This window comes from Hemibagrus wyckioides, linkage group LG10 (genome assembly GCF_019097595.1).
Source record: "Hemibagrus wyckioides isolate EC202008001 linkage group LG10, SWU_Hwy_1.0, whole genome shotgun sequence".
Classification (NCBI taxonomy): domain Eukaryota; kingdom Metazoa; phylum Chordata; class Actinopteri; order Siluriformes; family Bagridae; genus Hemibagrus; species Hemibagrus wyckioides.
In genome coordinates, this window is record NC_080719.1 from 17,684,039 (window position 1) to 17,711,634 (window position 27,596).

Here is a 27,596-nt window from a genome sequence, read left to right on the forward strand (position 1 = left end):
CCTTTCTGTTCACAATCTACACATCAGACTTAGGAAAGTGGAGTGGAGCTGGAGTCTCTGGTTGAGGTGTCTGAGAGGAGAATGCTGAGGAAACTTGACAACTTATAACACCTTGATGTTAGATGTAGATCTTCAAACCTCGTCAAAAGACCTACATTTTTCTAGAGTGCTTAAAAACAAAACCCTGGAGTTGTGTATAATCTTAATGTAGATGACCTAGTAAATCAGTATCAGGATGTATTCATTGAGTCTCCAAAGCCGTTCTGTAAGTCACTCTGGATAAGAATTTAAGTAAAAATGTGTGTATGGTGTGTTCTGGGCTTCAGACACATCAACCAGAGCTTTTGTAGTTTGCATATTTGTTCATGATTCAATCAATTTCTTTCTATCTATCTATCTATCCATCCATCCATCCATCCATCCATCCATCCATCCATCCATCCATCCATCCATCCATCACCCCCCCCCAATCCCCCCCCTGCACGCAACACTGGAGTCCTGCTGGAACAAGACGAGGACAACCACAGAACACCACCAGGAGGTCTTTCCTACCAGTCTTTAACTCCTCCCCTTTAGCGTAACACAATCAACACTGACTGTATCACTGTGTTATTATGTGCATCTCAATCTACAATATGTACATAAATATCATATTATGTGCAATATTATCTTTATTCTCAAGCACCTTTTTGTATTTTTTGTCGATAATATAATATAGTTCATTTATATTTATTTCTCTTGTGTCAGTCTCGCGAAAGAATTTTCTTATAAAGTCCTATATTATCTTATTATTCGTGTGCATTGAACATGAGTGCAACTATTATTGTACAACTATTCACCGGTTGCTTCTAAAACTTCTTGCTGGCTGTTTTAAAAAATGAGGTGCGCTGTAGTTCAGACATTCCTGCTTTAGAATTACGACCACAATGAATCATAATTACCCAAAACCCAGATTAGATTAAAATGTTTCCTCACCATAAACACTGTGCTGTTGTTATAGGATAGAACCAGTGCTTTTTTTTTTACTGCATAAATGTTAGCATTTAAAAAAGAATGCATGTACTGATCATAAAATCCTACTTTAAGACTTTTTGAAATATTAGAAAGTTTGCACTTAATGTTCATTATATCCTACATGTAGCTCACTAAATCTAGTTCTCTAACTTGCTAAAACTATGCCAGGATGTGTTTACGAAGTATATAATTCAGATGGTATTTATTTCTATTTCAATTCCATTTCATTCATTTGTAGCAATGGAAGCATGGTGTAATTCTTTACATTAAAAAAGTTCCACGGCACACCACCAACCAAACATTTCCCAGTATGACACATTGTAGCCTAACACAGTATTTAATCTCTTTTGAGTTTTTGTTCATTAAAGTTGCCTGTTTTTCAGTATGCAGGTGTACAAAATAGTCTGAGTTCTTGTTTTGTGATGGGTGTTTCTTTTGGAGATGGCGTTTAAGCTTGCTGGAGACCATTGCACTGTTGGATAGCCCAACAGTGCAATGCAATTCCATCCCGGAATTCAGAATTCTCTGGACCGGGCAAATCCAGAGAGTTTTATTACTTCTTTCCTAGTAGCTCTGATATAATTGCTGTATTTTGACTCTCACTCTCTGATCTATTCCTCGAAGATCTATTGCAGAGAAAGAAGATCATGAATAAACAGTTCAGTACTTTCCTGTTCTTTTTCCAGTTTAAAGTCTTTACTAAATTGGTTTCCATGTTTCCCAGGTTAAAATAGCTACAGCCCTCCTGCTAAATTAGAAACAACATCATACACACACCTCCAACCTTCTGCCCTCGAATTGTGGCTACAGTATTACTTCTCCTGTTACTCGCAGTAAGGCATATTTGCTTCGTTTCGTGTCGAGTTATCTGATCGTTCCATATTTATTTGTGGTTTTTTGGTTGATTTTGTTCTTTTTACTTTTCCAGTGTCTAAGAATAATATTTTCTTGCCATCCAGTCTCTGCCTTCACCATCTGGAAATATTGATTCAGACCCTGATTAGTTCATACATCTTCACATGTTGTCTGTTGTATTATATTAAATTATTCATTATATTATAAATTAAATTTTATACATTATATTATTATTATATTGTTGGCTATTGGTCTCCCTCTGTGGCCATCAGTATAGTGCTGAAAATTTCTCTCTCTCTCTCTCTCTCTCTCTCTCTCTCTGTCTATTCATCAACACAAACACTACTCACATGAGCTTCCCTGTTGTTCTATTACAATTGTGGATCATGTGTGTAAACCTTATTCCATCAGACTGTATTTTGTTCTCCAGCAATGCTCGACTGGTCCCACTAACTCTCAGGGTACAAGGAATGCCTGCATCAAGACACATCTCTGTTCTGGCACCCAGGTGGTAGAATGAACTTTCTGTAGATGTTCAAACCTCGTCAAAAGACCTACATTTTTCTAGAGTGCATAAAAACAAAACCCTGGAGTTGTGTATAATCTTAATCTAGATGACCTAGTAAATCAGTATCAGGATGTATTCATTGAGTCTCCAAAGCCGTTCTGTAAGTCGCTCTGGATAAGAATTTAAGTAAAAATGTGTGTATGGTGTGTTCTGGGCTTCAGACACGTCAACCAGAGCTTTTGTAGTTTGCATATTTGTTCATGATTCAATCAATTTTTATCTATCTATCTATCTATCTATCTATCTTATTGTGTAGGGGTCAATAAGAAAGCACAAAAGTTTCACAGCCATGCTGCAAAATAAACTGCATCTTACCATTGAAAATATCTTGAATCTAATCAAATGTACAGTATCTACTATTTGTAATTACAATATTACAATAAACCAAACATAAGATTACTATAATCTGTCAACATATTTACTTTATTCAGTCATTAGTCTTGTTATTTTAGCAGATCATTTCTGTAAATAAGCAAAATTATTTTCCAGTAGAAGACAATGTTTGAAATGAGTAAAAATTAGAAAGAGGTTTAATTAATAATAATTACATTTAGTTTGCTATAATGTTGTGATGGGGAATACTGGATAAATCTGACTATATTCAAAATATTTTCACATGCTAGGTCTCATTTCCCCCCCGAAACCTTTCTTTAAGTAAGGATCTTAGAATAAACAACACATTCTTCAGGTGGATGAGCTACAAAAACGACAAAAAAAAAAAAAAAACACATCAGGTTCCACTGCTGTCATCCATATACTGTACAGGAATCTGAGGCTACTGTACTGTGGGCACAGACTTGCCTAAACTGTTGAAAGCCAAACGATCAAACCCAGTGTGGTTTTCTCCTGTTTTAGCCTGATCTACATTCATTTTGACATGTTATGGTTTCTTAGATGCTTTTCTTCTCACTGTGCTTATGAAGTTTTGTGAAGATGGTTATTTGAGCTACTGTAGCTTTCCTGTCAGTTTAAACCAGTCTGGCCATTTTCCTTGGAACTGGCTCTGAACTGGGTCCAAGTTCCGTCTAGCACCAGCAACCATGGCACAGCCACTGAGATCTGTATCTGCATGCAGTTTTGCATTTTTAATGTCCGATTTCGATTGATTTATTTTGTAAGTTTTTGTGCTGAAGCATGATGCTGAATCGTGTGATGTGGTTTTCAGAGCTAAGGAAAGAAGCAGCAAAGCAACAGTAGAGAGCAGTGTGGAGTCAAATTCAGCAACAGCCACTGTCACAACCTGCTCATCAACAGCTCTCAATTCAGAGAAGAGTTTTTTGTCCAAACATAAGGGTAACTGGAGAAGGAAAAATGCACTCATTATCCTTCATTTTCTCTCAGTTGGTATGAATTTGACACTTGGGCTACTGACACTTGACCTGTTTTTTTCCAGAGCCGTTTCAGTAAAAGACAACACTCTTGTTTCCATTTTTAACCTGGCAGTAAGTTTATTTAAACACATGGCTAATTTTAAATGTTCATATACTCATTCACTTTAAATGTAGTTATGCTGAGTGGAAAGTAGAAGGTCAGGATATGTATGTCAGGTTAAATGATGGTACCTTGTCATCAATGCGGTTAACTGCTGCTCAGAGTGAACTGTGATTTCAAAACAGCGTGTGTGTGTGTGTGTGTGTGTGTGTGTGTCCGGTAGATAGTGACACAGTAGTGTCAGCAGCTGCAAATGAAAAAGCTGAATTGCTTGCAGGAGAGAGTGAAAGTGATGACTGGAGAAGAGCTGGAAACTAATGTTTACAGGTTAAAACAAGTCAGATGTAAAAACATTTTCGATCAGTATGTGTTGATTTACTGAAGCGTGACCATAGCTGTGACAGATCTTGGAACATCCTGCTAACATGCCTGAACCAAATTCAACTTCAAAAGGTCTTAACGGGGTCGCAGGTTTTTAAGCTCTTCTGCTCTGTTTTGTGTTGAATTTAGAAATGTTCAACAGAAACAGCACAAATCTGTGACTTTTGATGTCACTTAGGGTCTTCATATGCAGGAACACATCGGTGGGGGTCAGGGGTAGGTGATCTCTGAGGAAAAAAACGTTCTGCCAAAACAGAATTATCAAACTAATTTCTGATTATGTTACTAATCTGTGTAAAAGCTGCAATTAAGTTGAAATAGACTTTTTCCAGCAAGACTAGTCGCTTTTTCACTCTCCTAGTGAATATCCCAAAAACATTTTTGTGACATTGAAATTCGTAAACCATCAGTAGATAAAACAGAGCATATTACTACTCTACAGTAAACCAAAGAGTAAACACACACCGGGTTGCCAGTTCATTAAATAAACTTGCCATACAGAAGCACTATTGTAGAAGTTAAATTATAGACTATACTCCATCCAGTGGATTCTGAAAGAGTTTTCTGGAGTCTGCAGCCCAGACTAGATAATATGCATGAACAAAATATTGTGTGTAAATGCTGAAGAAATTTTCATACAATTTGTCACGATATCTGGTCAAAGTGAACCGCTCATGTCCTTTAATTGAAAATACAAAGCTGTGGGTCCTTATAACATCCATCCATGCATTTATCTTCTGTACAGCTTATCCTACACAGAGCTGCAGGGTTCCTGGAACTTGTCTCAGGGGACACGACGCACAAGGTGGGGATGCCATGGACTGGGCGCCAGTCACACAGTAAAGAGGAGCACATGTCTTTGGACTGGGAGAGAAAACCAGAGTACATTTGAGGCGTACATACTAACCACTAACCACCACGTCCCTGCACTTGTTACAGTATTACTGAATTAAACAATTATCATATTTAACGCTGTATTCAAAATAGTATTTTTTAAAAATGGAACAGAATGAAAGAAAAAAGAAGAAAGTGACAGGAATCAATCCTGGTCTCACTTCTTGTTTGTGTCTCTTCAGTCTGCTGATTGTAGAAGAAGAAGAAGAACTGAGGGCACGAAGCCTTTATTATCGCCACACGTATATTACAGAGCAGTGGAATTATTTTCTTCACATATCCCAGCTGAGGAAGTTGGGGTCAGAGCACAGGGACAGCTATGATACAGTTCCCCCGGAGCACAGAGGGTTAAGGGCCTTGCTCAACTCAAAGATTTCACTATTAGAACCCACATCATCTCACCCAAAGGAGAGCAAGTGATAAAGATGACACATTCAGTCACTTTTAAGTCTGTCCACGTTTCAGATAACATCATCAGTCTAAGATTCTTACTCTTTCAAACAATCTCCAACAGGATAAAAGAGTCCTGCTGGTGCTCATTGATTCCAGTCACATCTGAGATTGCTGTAGTGAGTTAAACTGCTGACATAGAACCCAAGGCATGTTTCCATTAAAATGTTTAATAAAAGTCTAAGCAAATGTCAGAGAATTTGGCCAAAGAAAACTATAATTAATATAATTGTGTGATCAAAAGAGTCTGAGCCAAATACTAACACATGCCATTAAATATTACACAAAATTCACAATTTCACTAATTTAGTCAATATCATTTAACCTAATTTCTCTTTATCTATACAATTTTGGATTTTCATATCTTCAAAGCCATAATTTGTACAAAAACTGGTTGTTGGAAACCTTTATTTTAATTTGGTGTGTGTGTGTGTGTGTGAGATATAGCGTGATATTGATTGCAATTTGATGCACAGTAGCAATTTAATAAACAAACAACAAAATTTATATATACTATTTTTATTGAACTCACACAATTTTAAACAAAGTGCAAATCTCAGAAGATGTCTTTGTATCAGTACATCAGCAGTCATGTGTGTTTTTCGAGTGAATTTTATTTTCCTCATGTAAGATCCAGGAAAGAGAATAATGATTAGGAGAGAGAATAAACAAGATTGATATTGGAGTAATATCTGTATTATTATGTTGTTTTTACTCCTAAAACCAATAATAAAAAAAAAATGCCATATAAAATTTAGGCCACTTGAGTCAGCTATTAATATTTAAAATTGTAAATTTTTTCGTGGCTTTTTTCAGCAAGTTTTGGACACTTGGCCAAAGATGAAAATATGTATGTAATGTTTTCTTTTCAGCTCAGTTTTCCAAATAAATGATTAGTGAGGTTCGGTAGACCAGCTTGATCTAGGATCTGTTGTTTTCCCAACATGGAAATAAAAATCAAACTGGGATTAGTAGAAGTGAGAAAGTGTGTAGCAATGTAAATATGCAGCTCTGTTTAATATTGTTTAATAAATATTTATGAAATATCAAAATTAAATATTTCACTGACTGTAACTGAGCAGGTTTAAATGCACATTTTATGCACTATATCACATCTATAAAGCATATTACTCACAAATCAGGGGTCACCTTTCCATTTAACCAAATATATTATGATATATGGACCATTATTAGAATTGTAAAATTACTTTCATGTGTCTGGCAAAGCCAGAAGTGATTTTATGAAATATAAGACCAACATGGAATTTCCATTAAGGTTTTAGAGAAAATGTCCGTTTGACAGCTCTGTCTGTTCAAGACAGGTTTGTTTTGGCTTTAAAGATACTGTTTTATTTGGGCATAGATAGATAGATGGATATAATTTATTGATCCCATGAGGGAAATTCTTGGATGTGTATAATGTTTGCAACAACATGATTTCAGCTTTTAAATTGTTTACTCAACTAAATTACAAACGATATGTTCATCTTTGACTTCTGTCTGAATGAAATATAGATTTTTTAAATCCAGAGTAAGCGACTACTGAGGCAGAATGAAATCGAACCACTGCACACTTGAGAGGTGAAGAGTGAAGAGTGGGATTTTTGTGCACCTACGGAATTACAAACCTGGCCTTGGCCTAATAATCTTTCCAAAAATGCTCTCCATGTTGTTGATTTCGGCCAATCTGGATTTGTTTCACTTATAAAATTGCCAAATAATGTTACCACTGACACGTCTGCCAGAAGAACACTGTCCAGACATCCTGTTCTGTCCTCATTATATATATCATTATGATCATTTATTTACATTTTGGTAGTACATGCACGTCTCTCCAGAGAGATTTATAGGATGAATGATTTGGGTTTCGGTATTTTCTCCTTTGTAGATAAATTGTTATGCTCGTGAAATATGAACTTGAAACCTCTTTAAATTGGTTCATTGTTTTAATGGCTCTGAAAATCTGAATCTTTCTGAATCTGTCTTTCGAAAAATAAAACCATTTTAAGCAAACCTCCTATCTTCTTCCTTTGTAGAGAATTCCTTATTCTTTGTCACGTTTAAATAAAATTGTTTTTGTATTGTTTTAATATAAGCAATCACATTTTCACAGAGTTAAATATATTATTATTTACTATCGGGGAAAAAAAAAATCTAAGACTTTTAAGGTACATAATATTCCAAACAGTTCCAGTTTAGCTGTAAGTTTTTGTGTGGCAATTACTTTTCCGTTCAGCAGCAGACACTCAAGATACTTCTAAGCAGAAATTACTTACTGCTCTCATATTTCAGGAGTGACCACATGGTCATAAACACCACAATTTGTGTTAGTGTGGTCATATTTCTAGATCATATACCTGCTGTAAGCAGAAATGAACTTAAAATTGTCTAATAAATTGAGAATGAAGAAATCAGGAAAACATTTAACGACATTCGGGTTGCCATTAAAGTGACAAATGTTAAAGAAAGTGATTATCACTGCTCTGTAAAACATGATGAATTATTGTGATCGAATTAGAAAACTGGAGTGTTTTGCGGTACATATCATGTAACATTTTATTTCACAGTTTTCCAAACTGTGCTATTCCAGGCACAATGGGTATGTCAGAAAACACACTCTTATGTTTTGGCACTTTCCAAATGTTTATGAATTCCGATAGCTAAAATGAACCTTGTGTACGCAAAGATAACCATGATTTAAAAGCATAAGAATGACATTCGCAAGCGACAGCCACGGCCCAACCACACTCTCGGTTTTCCACTCCACCTCAAAGTAAGCAAAGACGGTGAGCAGTGAAAACAGAGTTGCACATGAGTCACCTAAGTGTCCAAAGTGGTGACTCCAATTACTGACTCCATCATTATGTTTGCAGTATAACCGTGGCACTGACTCAAGTCCTGCAGCAGCCTTTAAAATCTGGAATCTTTGTGACTAAACCGTGAGTCATTAAAGAAACTGATTCTGTCAAGTAACATATGGATTTTTGAAGAGGGAGGGCTTCTTGTTTGCCAGCTTTACATAATGAAATCGTTTCATCTGCTCTAGGGCCGCCAGGCTCGTGCACGTGTATCACATGTGACAAAAATGTCTATGGGGTTTAGACTCTTATTAATGTTTTAAGAGCTCAAGCAAAAAAAATTTGGCTGTAAAAAAAAAACTTGGAAGGCTTTCCAAACATTAGAAGCCGAGTTTCTGTGTCTGCCTGCAGGACAAAGCCACAAAACACGGCTCCTATTTAAAACTATAGTGGGTCATCTATGGTGGGAGGCCCCACAGAGATATAAACCTTTTACTAGAGAGATTTAGCTGAAAAGGCAGAAATAGATTCGGTCAGCTAAAAAGCTAGAGTATTTCAAGCTCATCCGATGACAAAATCAATTGACATCCCCATGGAATTTATAATGACTTTTAATTGAGACACTTTCTTTAGGAACATCTGCAGATTCATACAGTTCAGCCAATTATGTGGCAGCAGCATAATGCATAAAATCCAGCAGACACAGGAGCTTCAAGAGCTTCAGTTAATTTTCACATCAGACATCAGAATGAAGTAAAAATCTGATCTCCGTGACTTTAACCGTGGCCTGGATGCTTGATGTATTTCAGAAACTGCTTTCTAGAGATTACTCAAAATGAGGCAAACAGTGTCTGAAGGCTGAAACATCGTGCTGATGAGAAAGATAAGACCTGTTTGATCTGACAAAGTCTAGAATAACACAAATAATTACTCTTTATAACAGCGCTGAGCAGATAAGCATCTCAACATTGAGGTGGATGAGCTACAACAGCAGAAGACTTCATCAGGTTTCACTCCTGACGGCCAAAAATAGGACTCTTACAGATCTGGATAGCTGAAAGGTATGGGAAAAGATCACTGATTTTCCACTAATATTCAACTGTCCAGTTTCGGTGTTCAATCCTCGTTTTAGTTTTGATTTCTGTGGGGAAACATTTATATTCACATCGGTTTCAGCTGTTTGTAACAGTCAGAGGTCAAGCTGTAAATTTCAGGATAAATAGCGCTTCGTTTTCTCAGTAACGCGACATGCTCCCTGTGTTTGACAGATTATTTGTTGGAATGAGTTGCTGAGGAAATTACCCTTTGTGGCTGTTGTACTTTAAACAATAACAGAAACTAATTTGTTTCAGTGCTGTTCTGAAGCATTAAGCATAGCTATAAATAAAAAAAATAAAAATTTTCTTTCATTAAAAAAAAAAAGCAATCTTTGGCAAGTCACTGTTGTGTGACACGAATAAAACACTTCAGGACTTTCGCTTAGAAGAAAATAATTAAATTGAATAAATTTTGCAGTAACGTATCATACCACACTCTTGTTTATAATGAAAGCCACAACTTCAGTTCCTTCACACATTCAGTTTGTAGACATTTTATTCTTTTAATATTTTCTAATCATTGGAAAAACTTCTTCAAAAGTGATAGTGATTTCAAAACATACCTAAAGTAAATTGAAGTGAACTGAAGTGAGCATATGGATATCGGCATAACACACTTTAAAAATAAATAAATGCCTGCTGCTTGTTTTTTTTTTTTTTTCCAGAAACAAAAGTCGTACACATGTATAGTCTAGGTTCACTGTAGAGACTAATTGTCTTCCCTCGAGTCCTGTGATATTCACGTGTAATGCCTGAATGCAGTGAAAATAAACATGTGAAGACAGAAGAAGATGGTGATAGATGGTGTTTGTGTAGTGGAGATAACATGATATATACAAACCCAAGGAGTACTTTGACTAAACTGATTTGGATCATTTCCCGAGAAGGTAGAATAGAGGGAAGGGGAGGAGGATGGATTTTGGGGCTTAAGGCATGCGGGCTAATGGATTAAATCAACAACAACAACAACAACAGCAACAAAAAAGCAGTTAGTTGTTTTTCACCCAAGTGTTTGTTAATGAGCTCTAAAATTTGAAGCTGTTGTTTTCAACTGTTAAAATTGCAGCAAAGGGAAAAACACATGTTGCACACTGAAAACCATGAGTCCTGACTCATTTTTTTGACTTGTGATGATAAAATGCATAAAAATTCATTTGTTTATACTGATAGAATGTGAATCGATTTCCATTCTGCCGGTGTAATTGAACCTCATCTGGTAAAAAGGGTTAAAATCCAAATTACACGGATTCATATGCTGACATAAAAATGAAATTATAATGATTTGGTGTTTTTTTACTCAGCGTCTCTCAGCCATCAAAACATTCAGGTTGAAAAAGTTATGAGGTGTTAAATAAACACGTTCGAAAAGTAGCGCTACAATAAATCTCCTTTAAAGGCAAAGAAGTTCAAATTCTTTAGAAGTATAAATAATGAAAGAAAGTACAAATACTCAGAAAGTGGGTAAGTATACTTAACTTTCAGTGGTGCTTAAAGACTCTGATGTTCTAAGAGCACAAAACCCTTCACTCTCTTATACTCTGGTGCTTTGCTGCATGAGTTTTTCTCTTCCTGTGTGCTGTTATGTGTTGAGACACCAGATGACCTGTGTTCCTTATGAACATGTGATTAAGTAAGGAATAATATGCAATGCGCAGTGAAATAGTTTTATTAAAAATGACAATTTGACTATCGTTGATAGTCAGCTATGATCTTTCCTTCTTTCACTGCTTCTCTTTTTTCTCTTTCCTAAAGTTAAAATGATACAAAATGTAATGATGCAGCTTATCACGTTAAACTGCAAAGTGCAGCATCTTCACTCCAGATCATGTTCCTGTTGGAAATCTACTGACACTGGAGACTCCTTCCAAAAATGTTAAATATCAATATCTTCTCACAGATGAATTCATTGAATCAGTTCTTCTAAACCTTTTTAACAGTTTAATTACGTGCCATGACCTGTTCAGAGAGAGAGAGAGAGAGAGAGAGAGAGAAAGAGAGCCTGAAGAAAATTTCCTTTAAAGATTAGATGCGTCAGCTTGGGGGGGGGAGATCTGAGCTCAGTTTTAGGTAATGAGCAACGTTTTTAATCCATGTGTCTTGTCAATCATCCAGGTTGCTGTGTAAGTTGTTAGTTACCACAGAAACTTGCCTTAAAGCCAACACTAGTATCAGAGCAGCTGGCATAGAAACCTATCAACCAATCAGAATCCAGAATTCAGCAGCACTATGGTATTGTATTATTATTTGTGTATTTACTGTATGATTCTTACTGACTTACTGCTCAATAATTAATGGTTGTAGCTCTCATGAACACTAAAACAAAGACTCCAGAGCCATATTTTCAGCTCCCTTCACTTTTTCTACAACTATTTTGCACTTTGTTGATAATGTGATATGAATGTTTTCACAGCTCAGTGGATGGATTACATTTTCTCTCCCTTTCAAATCACCACAAAATCCATCAATATAATGTGATGTAAAGAACATAAGTGAGTATTTATGCTGTTTCTGAACAAAAGACATTATGCTTATTTTTCTAATGATGTATGTCAGAGTCTGAATGGTTTAAACTTTTGGAAATGTGCACATACTCTACTGAAAAGCATGTACTGATGGAGTGTGCAGCTCTGTCGGATGTGTGAAATGCATTCATTTTACTGTGTGCAAATAAACAAAGCAGGATATCTTTAACCATTTTTATCAGAAAGCAAGTGTTCTGGTCCACCGGCAGAATGGAAATTAACTTATCAAAGATTTTCTGTCAGTATAAACAAATGACTTACCTTATCATCACAAGTCTGATATAAAATGAGTCAGGACTTGTTGGTTTTCAGTGTGACACATGTGTTTTTCCCTTTTTTGATGGATTAACAATGAACATATTAATAATGACGAACTTTCCGAAAAGTACACAAGGCAACAGAAGACGCAATAATGCAAAATAAAAACACAGGCATGTTTTAAAGCTTGTACAGTTTATTAAACTGTTATAAGAACATAATGCATGAGACTTTGGCACCAATACATTGAATAATAAATAAATGCTCCTGTTTTGTCTGTGAATGCTATGTAAATAAATAAACCATAACTTACTCTGTAATAAATATAGATAAACCTTTATCCAGATGCATTGCATCAATGTTTATTGTAGTTGGTCGTCAGTGTCCAACAAAGCCCGGGAAAAGAGTCTGTAAGTGTGTGTGTTCTTTTTAATCATACATTACATAACAGCGGTTTCATTAATACATTTTGGTTTGAAGAAATAAACCTGATGTGTCAGAATGGGAAGTCTTCTTCCAGTGAACTTAAATAATAATAATAATAATAATAATAATAATGATATATAACAAGAATATTATACCATTTGTGGTGCTGTAGTTATATTTTATCATGCTGCAATGTAGATTAACTGCATGCACAAAATCCACCAGCATCCTGAAGTCAGTTTTAATGCACAGGCTTGGGAATAATCTAAAAATATCAGTGTTATATCCTGGAGGGTTTTTTTTTTTTTTTTTTGCCTTGCCTGCTTAGGGTCTAATTAAATAGTTGGAAGATGTTCAAGATGTTCCGAAAAACCATTTCGGGTTGTCAAATCTGTTAACTACAAACATACTCATTAGCCATTAAATTATAATTTAAAGGTTCTGTTAGAAACAGATCAGATATGTGACTAATTGTGCAGACTAACATGCTTTGAGCTCTTTGTAGCGGAGTATTGATCTGCCTAAGGTGGTGGCATTTCTTAGATGGAATTATCTTGTATTTCAATCGCAGGAGCTCATGGGACTGCAGAGGTATCTCGTCATTCTAAAGCATTGTTGTTGTTGTTTTTCAAACGATTTTACTAGAAAAGAAACTGTGCATTTAGCTCAAATGAATATGAAGTGCTAGCGAATTTGCTAGTGAAGTCCTTTAAGAATGCAGGATATTTATTTAGTAACGAAATGACCTACTGTTCTGTCCACTTCAGCATTCAGTGTTTGTGGGAGTCTGTAGGAAAGGCACTAAGTGGATTAGAGTAGTCTGTTATAGGATTTACAGAAATGGAATGGATTTGTGAGACACAATCCTCTGTCCCAGTCTGAACAGGACACCTGCTCCTCCACTGATTTTGCAGTCAAACACAACCAATCCGATCTAATGCTATATGCGATTTGGAATCGTCCCGGTTCCCATAATAGTAAAAAGTATTTTGCAATACATCAGAACGATGTTTTTTTCCCCCCTCAAATCAAATCTTACAGCTTGTTATCCCACATATGTGCAACAGCAGCTTCAGGAAAAACTTTTAATTTCTCGAGAAAACAAGATGCTTTTGTTACAACCTGCGCAGAGCATGTGAGGTGTTTTTTTGTGCGAAAGCTATGAATCATAGATTCCTCAGAAGACTGATTAGAGGAATCTGATAAAACAGTGTGTCTGTGATCTGGATGTAATATCATTGCATTAGTTTGGAAAAGGTTTACTGATACCGTAGACAGAAAGAGGTGAGGTCACAGAGACACTGTTTGTTCATGTAAGATCCTGTTCCAAGTCAAACAGACCACTGAGCCATAATTTCTCATAATGATCATTAGGAAAGCATTAGGGTGCCTTAATTTTAGGAGTAAAACATCTTGTCAACAATTAAATAACTGTATTTTTTGTCAGGTTGTGGAACACCAACAGATGGGCTCTTTTGTCTTTGAGGTACACAGGATTTCTTGAAGTTCAGGGGACAGGCTTCCTCCTTTACCCAGTGACACAAACCGTACATGAGCAGTGCTGCCTGTGATATCTCTGTCATGTATTTTTCTTTTTTAATATTTACTGTGCAAAAGGTCCAGCAGTCTTTTAATTTACTGTATGTTAAAGTAGAAATTGTGTAAAGTGTTACCTAAAGGTGGAGCTGCTCTTTTGTTTTTTTTTTTACAGTAAATCTGTCTACACCTTTCTCTACTCTACTTTCATTACAGTATTTATTGTTCATTTTATCTTTTCACGCCAGTTATTTTTGCTTTTTATTTTTTTTTGTGAAGTGTGTTGTTTAGAGAACGTGGTATTACATCTGCTTGTAAGGGCAACAAGTAGGTCTTCAGCTTACTTGACATAGCAGGCTGAACAGATTCCTCAGACTCGTGGAGGTTTAGTGGAGAAGAAAATGGATTGATTATTTTAAGTCCTGATTGTGTTTTTCTCTTACGCTTTACTAGCTGATTCATGATTCATTCGATTTCAAAACCTTGTCCCAGAAAGGCAAATAAAAACATCATATAACAGCTACTAAAAATGTTTTAAAGACCAAAACTGTAAGGCTCTTCTCTATATGTCAGTTGCATGTCTTAGCCTGGCCTCTTTCTTTTGTTTTCCCAACAGCTGTCATGACATGTTCTCCATATTATACTCTTCTTCTTGTACTTCTTGCAAACGTCTTCTTGAGCTTTTCCTGGAAAAGGAGAGGGTATTTGCCATGTATTTGAGGTCATACACATGCACACTTCAGCGCAGAAACCTCCTGAATGGTGTGGTACTGGCTGCGGTTGTCCAGGAAGGTAATCTCCTCGTAGGCTGTGGGCCGGCAGCATGGGCTGTGCCGAGCCCTGTCCATGTTCTCTCGAGTTAACAAGCGCTGACCCTTCAGCTTCGCCAGCGCCAGGTCATAGTTACGGCGACTGGCCACACATTTACCACTGCAGTAGCGGAAGAGGATGACTTCGTCGCTGACGTAGCCCAAGCCGAGTTGGCTTACCGTCATCTCCTTGTCTGTCAGTGAACAGGGCTTGGTTCCTTTCTTAGCTCGCTTAGTTCTTTTGCCGAGTTTAACATCTCTTCGAGCTTTCCTCTGCACCAGTGTGCGGATGACCTGCTTCAGCTCACCCTCTGTGAAGCTCTGGAACATGTGCATGACTGGAGACAAGACAGGAGAAGATGCAGTGAGCTCATATATTTTACAGGTCAAACTATACAGTTTTTACAGTTACAGCTAAAAGTGAAAAAAGAAAAAAAATCCAGTCAGTTTTGATGGGTTAGCTTCTCTTATAAACATTAACTAGTGTAACTAAGGTAAGATAACTATATAAAGAACGACTGGCTCATGGAAATAAAAAAATGTAACCATTTAAGGATGTGATTTTTATGTCTTTAGCTCTGGCATTAAACCTGTGCCTTTGACAGCTTCTTCAAGTCGGTTGCACATTTATTTTTACATAGCTAATACAGGATGAAACATAATGCATATTTGGTATTTTAAGATGTTTTTATTTCTATGCAAATCAGAATTGGAGGCCTGGCTCAATCCCACATCCATGTCAACTAGCAAACAGAGCAAGAGGGCTAAATGGGCATCCTAAGGCTAACAAGACACTAACACTAATACTATTGTGTTCATCTGTGACTGGCTGAAATTCGAAAGACTGTACTGTATTAAACACTTTTTTGAACTGCATGCAAAGCCGTAGCTAGTGAGGTGAAAGGAGGCGATCGTTCTCGGGGCAAACAGCTGGAAGAAAATTCCAGTAGCGTGTATCATATATACAATTTGTCTAAGATACTGTATGCAAAACACTCAGAGGGTTTGGGGCCCAGTGTTCTGTCAGGTCCAGAATTCTTTAAGCCCTCTTTTTACCCTGCGTGTATGAATGGAATATCATTAAAAAAGATATCCGTCAGTCTGTCAGTTTAGATGAATACAGTGTGCAAACTGAACACTGATTTGATATTGAATTGATCAAGAGCTCATGCTTCATTTAAGTAATTATTCAGATCGTTCAGTGAGTCAGAGGATAAAACTGAACAAATGTCTGGCTAAGTATTAGATTTATTTTAATATGGTTGCCCTTTCGTTCATTTTGTACTGTTTTCAGTTTGTGCTTGTCTGCATGTATTGATTTGTTTTTGTTTCTGTTTGTCTCTGGTGTTTATTATCTCTTGGGAGCTATTATCACTTCGTGGAAAGGTGTATGCTCTATAAACATAACATTTTCTTTCTTTCTTTCTTTCTTTCTTTCTTTCTTTCTTTCTTTCTTTCTTTCTTTCTTTCTTTCTTTCTTTCTTTCTGTGATGTAACCATGCACCTGGTGATGTGTAGCGGATTTATTATGAAGTATTATGAAACAGATTTCTTGGAATCGTAACGCAGTTTCTTCACCTCGTAGATCCTCCGTAATGTTCTGCTAATCACGAGAGTTTAAGGACAGCTGGCCAAAGAGCACGCTGAGCCCCTGATGACCTGCTTAGCACGAGTAATTCTCTGATCCTTCCTCTAATCAGACGACTCGCTAGTCAATTGGATTCTCATGAATTTGCTTCTGCTGAAATTCTGCATGTGTATGCATGTGTCTGCTTGTATCATTACGCATTAATTACTAGGTCACGTTAAGCAACTTGTACGTTAAAAGCAATTGATCTGGAAATCCATTAGAGTTATTTCTTGTTACCCAACCCATTCATATGAAAATAGAAAAAAAAAATCCATTTATATTTTATATTCTGTATAAGAAGAATTCAAATGAAACACTTGAAATCCTTTCTGTCTGACCTCATGACCTCCTGCTTTATTATATTCCTGCATTGTTCTGTTATTAAATCGACTGCACCAATACAGTCTACGCTTTTTAAAGAATAGGGAACAAAGCGTTTTATTCTGACACAACCACCGAGCCTCTAAATAAATCAATTCAATGAAATATAAAGACTTTTTCATTCAGCCAGGAAATATATTAAATTGCATACTTCCAGCAAACTAGAAAGAAAAGACTAGAGCTTACATTCAGAGATGACCAAGTTGTCTGCATTTGCTGAACGAACCCTCCGAAACATCGCCCCGGTCCCAGATGAGGAGTTGTTCGAAGACATTGATGATGCAGATGATGCTGCTGCTACTGATATTACAGAAGATGAACGATCAACATGAGGAAGAACATGTGCTTTGGAGGAAAGCAGGATTCTAGAGAGGAAGACGGAGAGTGCAGCACCACAGAGCATCAAGATGATGGAAACACACTTCCATAACTTCATCTTAAAATGACTAAGAGCATTGGCACTCTGCAAGAAAAAAAAAACAACAAAGAAGGATTTGTGTCAATGCATCAAAACAGGTGTTTTTTTTTTGACAAACATGATTTGTAAAGAAAGCTCTCCATAATATTCAACATTGGTCATAATACTGAACAATCAGTACAGTAATCAGTCAATGCAAGTTTATTTCATGAGTTTATATGTGTACAAGAATATTTTATGTGTCTAAATAACTGCAGAGCTTTTAATTCATGAACTTTTCATTGTTCAGGTTATTATTCCTAATACTATGTTCACACATCCAGCGACTCACAGTGAGAAAGCAACCGGAGATTCTTCATTTTCAATGAGAGCTGGCGACATGAGTGACAGCGGTCTTTGGTGGTCAGATGTGGGTGTGTCCAACAAAGTGACAAAGTTTATGCAAATGTGAAGCGACTACTGTAGAGCGCACACTGCTTCTTCTTCATCCTGTATCATATGATGCTTATATACGCTGCTGAATTTTTATACACAAAGTCAAATCTCCCTCCAGAATGTTTCATTTTATTGGCAAGAAAATTTGGAATGTGAGTTGCACCACCCAGTAATAAATGTTGTTACTATGGCAAGTAGTAGGAACACCTACCGGACTGGACAGCGACTGGAGACTCGCACTGACTCTGTATGTGTGAACGTAGTAGAAGTTACTGGGTTTGGATTAATTCAATTCCTTTTCGAATTGAGTCAGCACTTTTAACTAATGACATGATCACAAATATAATAACTAATAAGAACTCAAATATAACATCTTTATTAATGGTGGATTATAATTGTAATTCCTGACCCCACAAAGATGACTGCTGCTCTAATCCATTCTCTGAAACAAAGCCTCAGAAACATACAAACCGCTTCGTCATCTGAGACTCGACTTAGACTCGCACGCTTTCAGCGGTTTCTTGCTCATGCCGCATACCAAACAAATTGCATGTGCATGGAGTATTTTCCCTGCTGTGAAAAGGGCTTCCTGTAGACAGCTTCATCCTTCAGCAATTTCATTCACAGATGTTATCACAAGTGGTTTTGACATCCGCAGATATTTCACCTCTTTTCTGAAAACTCTCCTCGTCATTTAATACTCACAGATGTGGAGTGTTTGAAGGGATGTGATGTCCCTCGATTGATGGGTGAACATCCCTGAACATTTGATTCGGTTCCTTCATGCTCTTATTTAATGTCCTACTATTTTCTGTTTACAGTTACAGTTAAAACTGGAAATCCAGCACAGGTTCTGGATAAACTATTATGCTGTTACACTGGTTATAGGATCCTGTTTTGGGAGTTTGCCAACACACACACATGAAAAGTATATTAGTGTGCTTCTTTCATTGATCTACCCAGTTAGTGCACTCAGTGCAGGGCCTGATGGGGGTATCTAACCTTATGGGGATATTTTTGTTTCATAGATTTATTGGCTTTTTTTCTATATATCCTTGTTGCTTTACCTAACTGTTTCTCATATATGCTTCAAACATCCCCAAATAACTTTAACAGACAACATTGTGCAATTTTTTTCATCTCATTCCTTTTTTTCCCTTTTATTTTCTAATATTGTTATTCTAAAATCACCTGACGGAGTGTTTACGACGTATTTGGAATTAATTCTTGCGTGAATGTGAGATACTAGAGACACTTGGATGCAAAACAATTTTAAAATTCAGGAAAACTAATCTCACAGTGGAGGATTTCTCCAGACCAACAACTTCTCGAAGTACTTTACCAGACTTTTTTTTAGTACATTGACTTCAATTAGCATTTGGTTCCTAACCAGAAGAACTTCGAAAGAGTCGAACATAACAGAAAAAAAGATTTTAAATTCCATGCTTGGAAAAATGAATGGCTTTAAAACACTGCTATTTTGAATATTGCCTTCCAGTTTGAGGTGTTTGTGGCTCAGATCATTTGATTCAAGATATAAAGATTTAAACAAGCCATCATGCAGTTGAATGAATGTTGAAATCTAAAATGCCTGAGGTGTATTTATGTATTTAAAACTGCACTGGAAATTTGATCTGCCTAGAAATAAAACCATGAAAGGTTGTAAACATTTCTCTTAAAATGTTTTAAGAGCAGTTTGGAGCTCACTGTGTGCCTGCTGCCTTGAAGGGAGTGTCAGCGGAAAAGCACCGTGAAGACATTGAGTCATTAGACAGCATTTGCAGGATGAGGGTCAAAAACATTTGAATGATAAAATCATCAGGTGTCTCTTAAATATCCGATTTAGCTTCCGCCTCTAGTGTGCTTACATGGCTTTTATAAAGCAACTGCAATAAAAGATCATTCACTAGCCACGGCTACAGATTCCAGCTCTTCCTTGGGGATTCCAAGATTTTCCCAAGCCAGCTGTGAAGTCTAATCTCTCTAGCAGGTCCAGTGGGATGTGCCAGAAACATCTCTGCTGGGACTCAACCAGGGGGCATCCTTGTTTTGTTTTGTTTTTGTCCATAAACTGAGCTCCTGCTTCACCTCAAGTACAGTGACTTTTGCACGGCTGCTGCTGCTGATCTGTTGTGGCTCAATCCTACAATCTCTTTTCCCATCACTTTTCCCAATAGATCATTAAACTTCTCCACCAGAGGCAAGGTCTCTCCCCTCGCCTGAAAGCAGCATCACACTCTTCTTTCCAGAAGAGAACCATCTTCAAAGACAAGCTCTATAAACCTGAGTTCTGCTTTAACATGTGTAAATCTAACATCTTTATTCCTCTGACTTGTTAAAGGTCCCAAATCTGCCACTACAATATTCTTTAAAGTATTTAATAAAGTAAATCTTATTCTGGTACAGAGGTTATGAAAGAGCATTTGAACACTATGAAATCTTTCCAAGCATCATGGCTGCACAAAAAATAAAAACAAAAAACGAGAAGAAATGTAGAAATAGAATAAGAAATGAAGGACATAATGAGCATCATGAGAATCAGATCCATGAGGCTTTTTATTTGAGGCAAAGATTTCATTAGAGGCATTTTAGCAATAAGTGTGTGTGTGTGTGTGTGTGTTTGCTAACACAGAGTTTAATAATGTTATGGTGTTTCGCTATTATTTGTACTGTTTTTTCCCGGAATTTCCTGGCTTTAGTTATTATCAATTCAAAAGATAGCAACAGATACAGAGTTCTATGATTTGATGGAGAGCGAGCATGCATCCTACAAGACATAAGCAGCTATGCCACCACATCTTCCTGAACTGCTGGTCCCACAATGTCAAAGGTCAAATAATTAAAACATACAAAGAGCCTTGGAGAAAATTGCTATCTGCCCTTTTCCGCATACATGAGCCCACAGATGATCATGATTTGCCAATTTTGCTATCCTTGACTCCCGGCCACTGAAAGCTGTTCTGTTTTCGAGATTCAAACCTTTGCAGAATCCTCCATCTCCACCCTGTTATATAACATCAACCCCAAGATGATGATGATGATGATGCTGATGATTATTATTATTATTATTATCATCATCATCATCATCACCTTGATTAGGACCAAACGTACAGGGCATTTGATGATTTGATGAACACACTCCTGAAGTAACAGAAGATCTACTTCTAATAGCACCGATAAAAAATATAATCAGGTGTTTAAAACCATACTGTTTTTTTTTTTGCTGTATTTTCCATTCAGAATCAATATTTCATACTGACATTGTCGAGCTGTCCACTTGACCATGGCGTCTCTGTGTCTATCATTTTTCATCCACGACTCTTTGTGCCTTCAGTCTTGTCTAAACACTTATCTGACTAATACGTCTTGTTCTTCATTCGTGTCTTTGTTTTAGTAGCTACACCGGAAATGGGCTCCAGCTTATTCTCTCTCCATACATCCTACACTTCACTGCCTTTTTCCTTTATTAGGAAACATGCAATTGTTTACAGAGTGCACTCTCAACTAAACCTAGATCTGCATTTTCATTACAAAAGGAACCCCAACGTTATATGTATTTATGGAATATAGAAAACACGACTAAAAATAAAGCAAATTCTTTAGTCGAGTGGGTTCTTAACAACACAAAGACAGACACAATAAGACATTTAGAGCTACCTTTCCTTAATGCAAGGTTCTCATGCTAGAGAAACAATTGGATATTTACTGTGCTGTAGCAGATGTCAGATCAGGCCTACAGTATATCACATCCTCCTTACTTTTGTACATTTCTGAAAATAGATTTGACTCTAAGCAGGCAATCAGTTTAAAATATTTTTATTAATCAGCAAAAAAATTCTGTTTCTTACAAGCATACACATTCACTCTGATGCATGAACGAACACAACGAAGGGATGGAAAAGCTATTTAAAGCTTTAATGGATTAGTGTTAAGACCGTCCTATTTACTTTGTCAATCATGTGGGACATCAGTTTCTGGAAATTTACATGATGAGGGTGTGATGATAACATCCTGGGAACTAATATAAAAACTCTTATTCCTAGAACTCAGTGCAGCCCATCCATCAGGGACGAACACACAAGCAGACACACGGACATACACACAATACACATGTATATGCACACATGCATAAATACAAACATACAATTGTTCTCCTTTTATCTTCCATGTTTGCTCTTCTGGCCATCCTGAATGAATGTGTTTGAACATATTTATGACTTCCTTGGAACACCATTCAAAATAGGGAATGTTGACATTTTCTGTTTTATACAATATAGTTCTGTCTGCCTGCTTTCCTGAAGTGAAGCATGTTTCTCCTTTGCATGTACACTAAATGTACATCACAGCAGCATGTGTTTTTGCAGGTTTTGTCCAACTTTCCTGTTATAATAACCTCCACTCTTCTGGGAAAGCTTTACACTGTATGTTGGGAATGTTGCTGTGGGGATTTGTGATCAATCAACTACAAGAGCATTAGTGAGATCAGACTCTGATGCTTTAGAGTGAGGAGGTCTGGGGTTCAGTCAGACTTCTAGTTCATCCCAAAGGTGTTCAGAGGGGTTGAGGTCAGGGCTCTGTGCAGGACACTTGACTCCTTGACAAAGCATGACGTTATAGAGCTTGCTTTGGATACATCGTCATAGGCCAGACAGGTTTGGGCCTCTATGTTCCAATAAAGGGAAATTACAATGCAACAACATTTTAAGACAATAGTTTCTGGGTAGCGGTTTGGGGAAGAAACACATGGCAGTGTAGGTCAGGTGTTTGACAGTTTGACAATCAGTATTTATTTAGACTTATGTTTAATTAACCAGTGAATTTGTTAAACTGCCTCCAAATATTTAAAAAAAAAATCCACATCAATTTGGTGCAATACACGTACGGTTTCTCTTTTTTTCTCCTCAGAAATCTATCACCGGGTGATCCACTGTTCTGTCTCAGAACATAACACATGTTAATAACAGTTAAGATAAAGTATCCGGCTCACTTCATCTTGAATCATCATTTATATTAGTTTAGGAGAAGCATTTTTCAGCAGAGAATTCCATGTAAATCATAATAAACAAATTTGAAGTCTGACTTTCCCCACACACAGAGCCTACTTACTGTGGAGTACAGTGAACCTGCATGACAGTGAACTAGCATGACTCTTCTTGGATTATGTCAGAGAAACCAATCTGCATGTATAAACACTGAACAACCACTGATGAAAAAATATGCTGTTTTAGATAAGCATGGTTGACAAATCATAACATTAATCTTGAACCAACAGAACTAATGAATGTGCAGTGTACCTCATCTGTTCACAATGATTTTTTAAATGTGAAACGGTGAAGTCTTTATGAAATTACAGTACGTCTGACATTCTGTCAGATTTTGTAACTGTTTACGCTATCCCAGAAGGCATCTTATTACCTCTTATTACCTGGAAACAAATGATTCTCCACAAAGCATTCTTCTACTACCACCTCATCATTAATCAAAACGAATAAACATCAAAATGGACCAAACGGTACAGTGCGTCGTCTGAGATGTTCTACTAAAAAGAACATGTTGAAATGCTTTGGTTGACTGACAGCATGATCTTTTAACCTGACAGCTGATCCCTCAGTTCCACCTCATACGGTGTAATCAGCGTAAAATATATGAATAATCGTCTGTCTTCTCCCTCGTCTCCCTAATCTCTCTCTCTCTCTCTCTCTCGTTCTTCCTCGTTCTTGCTGATTGTCCTGAAGATATTTAAGCCTTCTGAAGTCATGTTGCTTCTTTCACATCCCCATTCCCAGGAGTTGTGCAATAGACACTGCATTTGAGGCAAATGCTGATCTGGGAATAGATAATGATTTCTTCATATTCAAAGTCATCAAGAGTGGGAAAGAAAACACTAATCTCAGGCTAACACTTGAGTATTCCAGGTGTCTTCATGAGTGTAGGCGAGAGTAATGTCAAACATACTGAAACTCTCCAAAACACTAAACTCTGAGTTTATTATAGTTTCCAATAATAATATTCATTTCATGCTCATTATGTATGGTGTAGCTCTGGGATTTTAGCCAACACTGGACTATGTTCATCATCATGCTGATGCTGGTCCAGTCCTGTATGGAAGTGGATGAAATTAGACAGATGTCTGCCAAATGAAGGGAACTTCTCCTAGTGTTTATAGGCCATATGATGAATGTTTATTCCCAAACCCTTGTTTATTTTTTTCCTGCTTTCACAGCTGCCATATTGCATGTTTATATGTATTTGGACTGTCATAGTATCTGCTTTTACACAGGAAAGGCCAACAAAGCGTGAATGTAAATCATGTATTATTTATGAGCTACAGTTTATTTGGTGTTGATAAAACTGATGAGTCAGAAATACCTTAATGTAAGCTTGTGTCTTTATTTTCAGCTCAAGGCTTTTATTTAGATCCAACAAACTGCATGGAACACAAGCTGTTATTACTCTGTTATTACTCAGAGTGAGAAGAGGAAGTGTGGATGTGTTCACAGGAAGTTTATGTTCACGATTTACAACCACTGTGTTATCATCTCAATGTTATTATTTTTGTTCTTGATTGGCATATATAATGATTGAATACACTGCAAACCAAACAGATAACATAAAAAACAAATACTTACTGCATCGGCATAGATCATATTCAAATATTAAATCTGTTTAATATGCTTATGTTAACAGAAACAGACAACTGTTTGCATCAACCCAGCATTTAACAGATGAATATTACCAACAAAACACTTTACAATCAGTGTTTTTATTCATGTATTTATAATATAGCTATGATCTAACCTCATTCCCCAAACATTACAAGATAATTCCTCTATGAGATGTACAATATAGCAGTAACTGTCATTATAACTCATTGTATTTATGTCATTTGGTTACTTAAATATATAATATATATATAAAGATAAATCCACAATATGACCTGATAGAACACCGATGCTGCTGACACACATCACGCTATCCTTGGCCAGGTGATGAATAGAAAGACCAGTGATCGCTATAATGATCTCATCTCCCACTTTTTTTTTGTCTTTGTTCTGTCATCAGTAATTACTCAGAGTTTAGGCTGTGTAGCCTTGTATTTATTTCTACACTTCAATTCTGTTCTGAATCAACAGAAATGGACATTAAACTGCGCTTACTGACGGGAATTTCATACTGAATATTCTCAGTCCAATCAGTCATTATTATACCTTGATATACACTCGCTGATCACTTTATTAGGAATACCTGTACACCTGCTCATTACTGCAGATATCCAATCAGCCAGTTGTGTCACAAAATCACACACACACACAGATCACAAGCACTTCAGTTTATGAAGTTTAGAATGGGTTAAAAATCTGGTCTTGAAGTGATCATTAAAGGGCTGGTTTAAGAATTTGAGAAAAGGTTGAATTCCTGGAAGTTTACATAAAAAAAAAAAAATCAAATGAGAGAATGTCCTAGAAAGGGAACAGTGTGACTGATTTGAAACGTTCAGATAAAAACAGGGAGACTGACAGGAAGTATACTAAAGTGGCTCAAATAACCACTCTTTCCCAACGTGGTGAGCAGAAAAGCATCTCAGGAAGCGCAATATGATAAACCACAAGGAGACAAGGAGAAGACCACACTGTGGTCTACTCCTGTAATACGATGATATGATTATTGTGAGGAGGTTTGGTTTTTTGATGTGAACATTAACTCAAGCTCTTGACCTGTATCTGCATGATTGGCTGATCAGATAATAGCGAATGAGTGAATGAGTTTTTATTTGAATTTAATACATACACATAATACACGTCCTTGAGTTGGAGGAGGTTGAGTTGGGCCCTAGAACAGGACCCTAAAGCATTAGGTTCTCATGTTTATGAGTCCGTCTAGGACTTTGGGATTGCAGAAATTAACGCAAAATCAAGAAAACTCTGTGATATTTAGAAAAGCTTGCAGTTTTTCAGAATTACCGCAGATTTTCTGTAGACGCATCACATGATGTCATCACAACACGCATTCACCCAAAGCCCGCTTCTATCCAGAGATGTCGAACATGAGAACAGCTCTTATAGAGAGTAATTAATATGTGTCTTTAGCGTTAGGAGCTTAAAAGAAGAAATCATGTTCTTTCACCAAATCAATTAGTTTACAACAAAAAACTTTTTTAAAAAAAGCTTTCAAAATATTATTTTTTGAAAATTTTGAGAATACTATGCTTCCATAGTATCCTAATAAATAAGTAAAGGTACACGTTGTGCTCTCTTACAAATATACTGACTGAGGCTGTGAGGCTCACCGCAGAGGGCTATGACTAATCCCAGCTGGTTTTGTACGGAGTGGCTTTTGTTTACGTGCTACATAACACACCATGTGTGCTTTCGCAGAAATACAGACGGTCACGTGTTTTACACCTGAAGCTGTACTTGGATATCTATATGGCATAGTGAGAGTGCTACTGTATAGTCAATAAGAAAACGCAGCTTTGAGAGTTTTTTTTATGATGAACCATAGCAAAAGACTGAATTTGTCCAGAATTTCATCATCGAGGTTTAAATTCTAGCAGCGATTTCAATAGAGTAAATAAAAAGACATGGTTTGACATCTAGGAACCAGTGTGTTTTAAGTTTTAGTGAGAAGGTGAAAAAAGCCACCAGAGGCATGTTCTTCCAGATTTCAGAGCTTTTTTTACACAAACTTTCTGTAGGATTTCACTTCAACAAAAATGTTTACTGGAATGCAATGCAATGACATTCTAATAATAGTTTCCTTGTATTTTAAGCCTGTTCTTTTCTACGGGTGACATCTTAAGCACCAGCTTAGATAGCAAAAGAGGATGTGTTCTTACCGTTTGCCCGGCTTATCCAGACTTGTCAGAGTGTCTATGTTTTTGGTTGACCTCTGGGTAAAAATGGCATTAATCAATATTCCAGCTTTTACACTCGAGAGCAGTGAGAGACTGTCGTTATTTCGTCTCTTGTTTATTGCTGTCTTGCACAGGTTTTATCCAGGAGTCTAGAGAGCATTAGCCCCCCAAAGTGCAGCATTCTTTCAGCTTCAAGGGATCATCAGACATCCAGGACCTCAGGGTGTGTAAAAAACATCCCCAAATCCACATCTTGTTGCCGCTGGGGTCTTGTCACGCATTAAGAGTCAGAAATATAAATAATCTGTAGATTTGTAGATTTCGGAATGTTGACGTGATGAAAAGTTTTTTTTTTGCAGGGCTGATCAAAATAGTGATAAAGATAGTCTAAAAGACACAAAGGTTTGTTTGTTTGCTTTCCTCAAAAGAAAAAAGCTAAGCACATAATTTATGATTTCTCACCAGACTTCTCGTGAAATACAATGCCAAAAGATAAAACGCCTTGAGAAAGTTGTTTATTCTGCAAAAAATTCCTTCGCAGTGATTCACTAAAATGAAGAAATAGCTGGTGGCTGCACACTTGTTTCTCTCCGGCAAAATCTCCTAAATTAATCTTCATTAAAAAAAAAGTCATTTAAAAGTGTCATTAAAAATAAAATAAAATAAAAATCTTCTGCTGCTACTGCGTCTTAACAACCACATGAAAGGTTGTAATCATTTCCCATCCGCAGCATGACCAGACCAGTTTCTCGTGCAGTGAACAGACTGGTGTGTGAAGATGACTCTCATGCTGGTTTAGTGCTGAAGTGCTGCAGAGGGACGGTTCAGGAGAAGAGATG

General features: G+C 36.8%; 1 protein-coding gene across 1 annotated transcript; it reads right to left on the minus strand.

Annotated features, from left to right (window-relative positions):
- Nucleotides 1-12,460: 12,460 nt before the first annotated feature.
- nrtn (neurturin) lies at nucleotides 12,461-27,539 on the minus strand. Its single transcript, XM_058400427.1, has 3 exons — nucleotides 26,740-27,539; nucleotides 17,237-17,513; nucleotides 12,461-15,377 (listed from the first exon to the last, which is right to left on the minus strand). The coding sequence occupies exons 2-3, from the start codon at nucleotides 17,484-17,486 to the stop codon at nucleotides 14,953-14,955; spliced, it is 675 nt and encodes a 224-aa protein (XP_058256410.1). The 5' UTR covers nucleotides 17,487-17,513; nucleotides 26,740-27,539; the 3' UTR covers nucleotides 12,461-14,952.
- Between the last annotated feature and the right edge of the window lie 57 nt (nucleotides 27,540-27,596).